The sequence below is a fragment of the Syngnathus typhle genome, linkage group LG3, assembly GCF_033458585.1.
Source record: "Syngnathus typhle isolate RoL2023-S1 ecotype Sweden linkage group LG3, RoL_Styp_1.0, whole genome shotgun sequence".
In the NCBI taxonomy this organism is placed as follows: domain Eukaryota; kingdom Metazoa; phylum Chordata; class Actinopteri; order Syngnathiformes; family Syngnathidae; genus Syngnathus; species Syngnathus typhle.
In genome coordinates this window covers 17530552-17538933 of record NC_083740.1, presented here as the reverse complement: position 1 = coordinate 17538933, position 8382 = coordinate 17530552, and the positions used below count along the sequence as shown (strand labels likewise).

General features: G+C 44.1%; 1 protein-coding gene across 1 annotated transcript; it reads left to right on the top strand.

Moving 5' to 3' along the window:
- The first annotated feature begins 3247 nt into the window (after positions 1–3247).
- On the top strand, positions 3248–4480 carry LOC133151750 (coiled-coil domain-containing protein 74A-like). The gene is made up of 4 exons (XM_061275036.1): positions 3248–3404; positions 3500–3680; positions 3755–3861; positions 4280–4480. Exons 1-4 carry the CDS (start codon positions 3271–3273, stop codon positions 4389–4391), a joined length of 534 nt encoding a protein of 177 aa, XP_061131020.1. The 5' UTR covers positions 3248–3270; the 3' UTR covers positions 4392–4480.
- Positions 4481–8382: the final 3902 nt, after the last annotated feature.

Below are 8382 nucleotides of genomic sequence, written 5' to 3'. Positions count from 1 at the left end.
CGAGTCGTTTGGCTGTGGGAGTCGCGACTTCTCTCGTGATGATGAAGCTCCGCCCCGTGATGGTAAAAGGCTGCGCACTTGTTGTTAAAGTCAGGTACCGTCCGTCCAAGATACCTCCCTCAGTGATCCCATCTGTCACCGCTCCACAAGGTAAAATACCTTTGCATTACTACCACTAGCCTAGTTGTAGGGGTTTTAAAGCTTTAGCTTGTATGCGTTTGAGTCAAGTAAAGCGGTATCTACAAATCAATTGTGCCCACCTAACCTTCAATTTAGACAGAAAACAAATTTTGCATTCATATTAGTCACAATTGGATTGAAATGTGGCAAATCCATATTTAGTTTAAGAACACCCAGACACGCGCGCACACAAATGACACCATTTACACAATGGCTTTTTGAAAACAGCCAGATACAAAGTGAGTTTAGCACACTGTAGCTGTGTATACAAACGTTCCTAATGTAAATATGAGTTGTTTCAAGGACGGCTGGATGGATGGATGGATGGATGGATGGATGGATGGATGGATGGATGGATGGATGGATGGATGGATGGAAGACGTATGCATGACTAATGCAGGAAGACTGAAGGATGGAAGAATGGTGATAAGGAGTGATGATGATGAAGAAGCTATGGAGAAAGTAATGAAGGAGGGAGGAATCTCACTGTAATAGAGGAGGAAATAACGGATGGCTGGGTTGTAGAAGAAAGAATGATCATTTATGATTGGACACTTCCACTCTATCCAAAACAGTAAAGCATCCTTTCCATATTTCATCAATATTTTTCCTTGTGACTGTTTTCAAGTGAGACTCTATCGCACGTTTGAGTCTCACGCTCGGGCCTCATCTGGGAGTCTCGTGAAGGGGGTGTCGGTCGTTTGGGTCGTGTCCACCCAAGGAGGAACATTTTCCCACTGACCTTCTGTGAACCGACTGGCAGCCCACCTGCTCCGTCTAACACGCCATTCACGCCATTGTCCCCCGCCCGTAGCGCAGCGGCCTGTGATTGGCTGCCGGTGAGCATAAATGAGACACGCTGGATCGGCACGTCTCATCGCACTCACTTGGATTCCAAAACATCATGTCTCTGTACGTAGACCTCGAACTTCAGGACAGCATCAAGGAGCAGCTCTTCAGGTGAGGCACCATTCATTGGCATCTTGTTTGCTTTTATTTTTGTGTAGTTTAATGTCATACTCCTAATATTTTGGTTCCCTTACTTAGTGACATAAGTGGGTAAAAATATTAAAACAGCCAAAACTACTTCTGACTGTCAGCTGTTCCTAACCTTTGTAGCTTTATGGAGGGACACAGATGCATCAAAATATTAGGAACAGCCTTCAGTTGGATGCAGGTAAAGCCCTTCCTGTCACCTTAGTGAAGGTCAAAACATTAGGAACAGCCTTCATTCGGGTGAAAATGCATAGAGCTCAATAATGAACCAAAATATTAGGAAGAGCTCTGAGTTGGATACATTTGTTATCAATGTATATAAAGCACCAAATCAGGGTCAACATTTGATTTTGTTTTGGGTGCATTTTTCTGCAAATTCTATCCGTCCCAGTTTGACCAGTTGACAAAGATTAAATGCTTTTCTTTTGTTCAGGTGCAAGCTGCACACACTGGAGAAGAAATGCAGCGGTGGCTTGGAGAAAGTGCGCGCCCTGCTGGAGGATCTGCTACTGCAGCGCGGGCTCCCGCTGACCGAGCTCCTGGAGAAGACCAAGTGTTTCCTAACGCTGCGCAGGACGCTGCTTTCTCACCAGGGTTACTCCAAACCCGCCCGGGAACTCCTGCGGCTTTTCACCGACGCGGACGAGGACCTGGCGCCGCTTTGCTGCTAGCCTCTCACCAACAATGGACTCCACAAAGACTCATCGCAAAGCGTGTTTGCCTCACTCAGGCAATTTTGGAGGCGGAGAGACCGTTGGTGGTGGATCGTCGATGACTTTGCTGCTATTTTTGTCCCCACACAAAGTGTCTTATGGTTGTGTTTTCTTTGCAACCGCTCAATTGAACTTTTTTCTTAAGGCTGCAATCGTTTTTTTGGATTGCCTTCGGAGCAGAATGTGCTTAGTCAAACTAAACCATGTGAAAATGTGGCATAGCGCATTTCCCATACATGTCCTGCCTTGTTTCAAGGGCTCACTTGCATTATATACCTTTTATTTTGTTTAAAAGGACTTCGCCTATTTGCATATGTTGTATGCTTTCAGTTTGTTTTGTGTTATTGACTTTTTTTTTTAAATGAAAGAATAAATAATACAAGATGCACAATGTATTTGCGCCTCACTTGTTTCATCTGTTTGACACTGAAGGGCAATTTGGAGTCTTCAGTGAAGCTAATTTGTGAGTATACCTGCAGAACATGCAAACGCCACACTGTAGTCACTGTAGTTTTTTCCTCTTACTCAAGACACTGCTGACCTCTAGTGGTTGATAGCATTACTGATGATGCCATATGCATTTTGAATTTTTAATGAAGCAGGAAATCGTTTTAACGGGAAGAAGGACGCACCCAAAATAGCAGATATCTTATTTATGGATATTTTGTAATCCCTGTATAGCCAGAATGTTAATGCATTTTGGAGTATATTATCTTGTTTGTATTTTCAACCCGATTCTGACTGAAATTTAAAACATCATATGGCAAATACGTAGTGAGAACAGGAGGAAACCTCAACTCAAAATATAAGTAATCAGTAGTGTGATTGCTTTGAAAGAAATAATAGCATAAACCGTAAATAGTTTATTGAGAACGCTTCATTTTCATTGATATAGTATTGGTATGGTATTTTGTAATATATCCGTAGGCTTTTAAAATGATGTTCCGAATAAGAGGTCAAGTCATAAAATATCGTACATTAAAGTATCAACCTAATTTTAATGTTATCATATTTTGTCGAACATTTTAAAACGTTTTTAAATCCAAATGTACGGAATATACGAGACCCCGCCCACCAAACCTTGCGTGCTCGCTGATTGGCCCAGTGCACGTACGCCTGCCTGGCTACATCAGCACGTCGTCCACTATGCGCGAGCCGTCTGTATAAAAGACTACTACTCTGATACTGTACTCTGATATTTGTGTCAGACTTTAACTTTAACAAACTTAACCGCACGTGAGTTCTTTGTTGAGAAAAACAAGGGGGTCCTCGTCAATCCGACGTCACTAGAACGCGGCATAAAAATCCGTCGACCGTTGGGCGTCTGAGCAGAGCGCAATTTACGATGGATGGTATTTGGTTGCCTTGGACGACTTTTGCCATGAATTGCATTGATGAAATCGAGGGATTGAAGATGATTATGGATGGCACCATCCATATGGCACCCAAGCAAAGCCAAGTAGGCGTTGGACCTGTCGTTCGAGGGAGAGAACCCGGCCAGAACCAAATGCGAAGGTGAATATGTCCCCAAGTTGCATTTATTCATCCATTTATTTCCTGTTATGTGAAATCGAAGTGAACTAACATGAGAATGTTATTGTTGATTACAGAAACATGGGGGACTATGCCGAGGTTCACGGACCCTACAGAGCCAATCGCGGGTATTCAGCCTCGCTGCAGCCTCTACAAGTCCACAACGGTCTGTCTAATCCACCGCGTGCGTCCACCCTGAGGGAATGTGAGCTCATCATCCGTCAGCTGTACAACACCAACCGTTCACAGTCCCAGCAAGTGAGGCTCGCATTTCAAAGCCTTTGCCATGCATTGTGTGTCTCAACTCAGGGCAACATTTGTGCGTCTTCCAGATTGTGCGCTACAAGGAGTTGCTGGAAGATATTGTGCTCAACAAGAGAAAGAGAATCACCCCCGAAAACTACAACCTGACCAAAGCCTTCCTTGCGGATGATATTTGGTAAGGTATCAGAAAGCGTCGCTGTGTTAGCCGTGCAAGTGATTCTCATTTTATTTGTCTTTACATGTGTATTTGAATGAAGGGATAGGAATTGAAACTTGTTTTCTTTTTAAATACAATTCTTTGATGAATCGACAAAATAGATGACGTTACTTGATTATCAAAATGATCATTAATTGCAGCCCTACTTGACTATATTTGACTTCAAACACTTCAATGCACCTTTCCATATCCAAGTGTGGGGAGAAAAAAAAACAACACTTTGGTGTTTAAAAATATCTCTTAAATACTTTTGTAGACAAGTCCGGTACTATTTTAGTCAAGTGGAAGCCTGAAAAAGAATCAGCGACTGTTTTGGTCTTGCCATCTGCCTCCAGTCTACGTTCTAGTTAGGAATTGTGTGTTTGTCCTCCCCCAGGACCGGCATTGCCCTCCCGGCGTTCACGCAGGGCCTCAACTCATCTGTGGCGGAGCGCCAGAGACGGAATCGCGCCGTGCACAGAAGCCACGTCAAGGGCACGGTGCGATGAGATGATCCAGATGCTCACCTCTCAGCTGCAACTACGGGGACATGCAAAGTCAGTGTCCGTGTGATGTCACAGATCAAACAGCCAATCAAATCAATTTGGGGTTGGGGAAATTTGTCCTCTGCATTTGACCCGTCCCCATGTGATCGAGGCTTCCGTAGTGTGTAGTGGTTCGTCCTCTGGGCTCTCACCCCAGCGACACGGGTTTGAATCTGGGTGGGGCCGAAAAATTTAATTTGCAAAACTAGTGGCTCGGGTACTGCCCCATATGACCATCCACCTCCCTGAAGCTTAGGGTTGGGTTTAGAGCTAAGGTTAGGTTTAGGGCTAGTGTTCGGGCTAGAGCTGGGGCTAGGGTTAGGGTTAGAGCTAGGGTAAGGGTTAGAGCTAGGGTTAGAGCTGGAGCAAGGGTTAGGGTTAGAGCTAGGGTTAGAGCTAGGGTTAGTGCTAGAGTTAGAGATAGAGCTAGCGTTAGGATTAGGGTTAGAGCTAGGGTTAGGATTAGGGTTAGGGTTAAAGATAGGGTTACGGTTAGAGCTAGCTAGGGTTAGAACTAGAGCTAGCGTTAGGATTAGAGGGTTAGGGGTTAGGGGTTAGGGTTAGAGCTAGGGTTAGGGTTTGGGCTAGGGTTAGGGTTAGAGCTAGGGTTGGGGTTAGAGCTAGGTTTGGGTCAGGGTTAGAGCTAGGGTTAGAGCTAGGGTTGGGGTTAGTGCTAGGGTTAGAGATAGAGCTAGCGTTAGGATTAGGGTTAGAGCTAGGGTTAGGATTAGGGCTAGGGTTAGGGTTAAAGATAGGGTTACGGTTAGAGCTAGCTAGGGTTAGAACTAGAGCTAGCGTTAGGATTAGAGGGTTAGGGGTTAGGGTTAGAGCTAGGGTTAGGGTTTGGGCTAGGGTTAGGGTTAGAGCTAGGGTTGGGGTTAGAGCTAGGTTTGGGTCAGGGTTAGAGCTAGGGTTAGAGCTAGGGTTAGTGCTAGGGTTAGAGATAGAGCTAGCGTTAGGATTAGGGTTAGAGCTAGGGTTAGGATTAGGGCCACATCTGGCTCGCGAGCCATAGGTTCCCGACCCCTGGGTTAGTGCTAGGGTTAGCTCGCCATTTTTTTTGGACTCGTACTCGCACTCTTAGGGTTAGCTAGCTAGCTCTATCTTTAACCCTAACCCTAGCCCTAATCCTAACCCTAGCTCTAACCCTAATCCTAACGCTAGCTCTATCTCTAACTCTAGCACTAACCCTAACCCTAGCTCTAACCCTAGCTCTAACCCTAACCCTTGCTTCCAGCTCTAACCCTAGCTCTAACCCTAACCCTAGCTCTAACCCTAACCCTAGCCCCAGCTCTAACCCGAACACTAGCCCTAAACCTAACCCTAGCTCTAAACCTAACCCTAAGCTTTAGGGAGGTGTATGGTTATATGGGGCAGTACCCGAGCCACTAGTGTTGCACATTTATTTTTTCGGCCCCACCCAGATTCAAACCCGTGTCGCTGGGGTGAGAGCCCAGAGGACGAACCACTACACACTACGGAAGCCTCGATCACATGGGCATGGGTCAAATGCAGGGCACCAAAATTCAAATCCGTGTTGCTGGGGGTGAGAGCCCAGAGGACCAACAACTCCACTAAGGAAGCCTGGCTCGCTCACAATGCCCGGAATAAATATGGTTTTATGGAGTAACTCATAAGCGAATGGTCAACCTTTATTTACGCCAGGGAAAAATCATGGCCAAAGCTTAATTGAAAGGGAAAAGCCTCACCCCCACTTTCTGTTTGATCTGTGATGTCACGCGGACACTCCTTTAGGTACGCCGCCATTGTCAAGCGTACCTAAAAACACAGTTCATTAGAGAAAAATGATGGCCAAAGCTGAACTGAAAGTGAAAAGTGCCACACCCGCCCTCACCTGTTGCTGTAACGTCACACAGTTAACCAAATGTCAAATTTTTGTTATTTTAAAAACTACAAGTGTTATAAAATCAAGATTGCCCAAAGAGAAGCATAATCTCCCCGTTGTTGCATCCCTTCATGTAATAAAGTTTGCCGTGCATTAAAGAAGTGTTTTCGACATTCTGACTTGTATAGTTCACGCCAGGAGGGACTAGGAGTAGCCCTCGGCCTTGTTTTATAAATAGTGTCATGTAACATGGGAATTGGGAAACAAATGGTGCAGAAAAAGTGAGTATGGATTGCTCCCAGGAATAAATTGGCAAGGCCGACATTCCAAATTTTAAACAGCAGATGGGGCAAAATCTGAGTTAGGTATTAGGGAGTGAATTGGCCAAACTGAAATTCCAAAATTTTCCAAAAGATGGTGCCAAATCGTTGCCAGAAACCAAAATTGAGCGTGGTCTGATCGATGGAACACACACGAGAGCACAAAGGTGGTTTTTATTATTCTTTTAATTGTATTTTATTTTACTTGCTTGGCTGAAATATATTCTGTAACGGCTTAAAGCAATATTATCACAGAATTGGACTAAGCTGCCCACCCTTATGAGAATAGGGGTGTGTTCAAATGAGAAAAGAAAGAAATCAATTCAAAGGCTTTGATTTATTTTGATTTAATGGTTGACCAAAGTCTGACTTTAAAGTATTGGTTTTAAAAAAGGAGAAGTAAAGAAAAGAGGAAGTAGGGTGCCTGCCAAGGGGGTTTCCACAGAATTTCGGTGGAAAGAGTGAGCCGGAAACGAGCTGCCCGGAAAAACCGCAGGGGATGAGCGTGGGAAGCTGGACAGTATAGAAGCCGTAGGCGTGGGAAACTGGACAGTATAGAGGCCGTAGGCGTGGGAAACTGGACAGTATAGAGGCCAGCGGAAAAGGGTAGGGCCAGAGAAGTCTATAAAAAGGCCACCCTGGCCATCGACAGGGCTCTCTCCTGGACCGCGGTCATAGCGAACAGAAGCCGGTAGGAGTTTCAAGACTTTTTCCAAAGCCTTCGAGATTTTTGTGTAAGACGCAAGATTGCTGGCACGGATTAACTTGGATTTACTCAAAAGAATTGGACTGGACAACTTTGCTTGAGAAACTAGGTGAGAGGACCGACTCCTTCTGTATTTCCGTGCGGGGAGGGAGACAGATTATCGGGGTAGTAGGATTCCCTCATGGCCAAAACTAGTTTCTAAATTAGATTTTTAGAGATAAAATCGAATTGATCACTCGATTTTATTTCCACCAGAAAATAACCCCCAATTGGTACCCTCATTTTCCTCTTTTCTGATTTAATTGTTGCAGTCAAAATTACTCCAGGATTGAATGATTGTATTTGCAAGGGCATCAGTGAGTGGAATTGTTCAGTTTTTGGAGGATTGTGATTTGTAATTTTATTTCATGTTTCTTCAATAAAAGAGTTGTATATACTCATTTAACTCGTTGTGCGCTAATTTGTATAATTTATGCAGTCGATTGTTTGTGGAAGGGTTGATAAGCCGATTTATTAACGTGAGATTTTAAGAATTAGAGACTAAAGAATTAGATTTATTTCTAAACTCTGTCTTGGCCATACTTCTGCTACTTTGATTTACTTCCGAAAAAAGAGAAGTAGGTTTGCGGCTTTCGCAGAAGCGGAACGGGGCCGATCAAAAGTATTTAATTTACTCGGGCCGCGTCAAAAACTACTTTGAACAATTTTGAGGGATTAATTTGCCTTCAGAATTAATTACCGGATAATAATAATAATTCGATTGAATCATCTTGAACCCGTATTAAATAGAATATCATTTTGTCGGAAACAATTGAGTGCGAGGAGGCGCTTTCACGGTTAGGTGTTTATATATATGTCGTTAGAATTAGTTAATAAAGTATTAATCATATTCTTAAACACTGTAATAGTCTTACTTCTGCTAATTTGACGTGCTCCCGGAAAAAAGGGAAGTAGGCCCGCTCCTCCAGCAAAGGCGGAACGGGGCCTGAGCCAAAGTATTTGATTTACTCCGGCCGCGTCAAAACCTGAGCCAAAGTGTTTGATTTACTCCGGCCGCGTCAGAACTACTTTGAATGGTTCTGA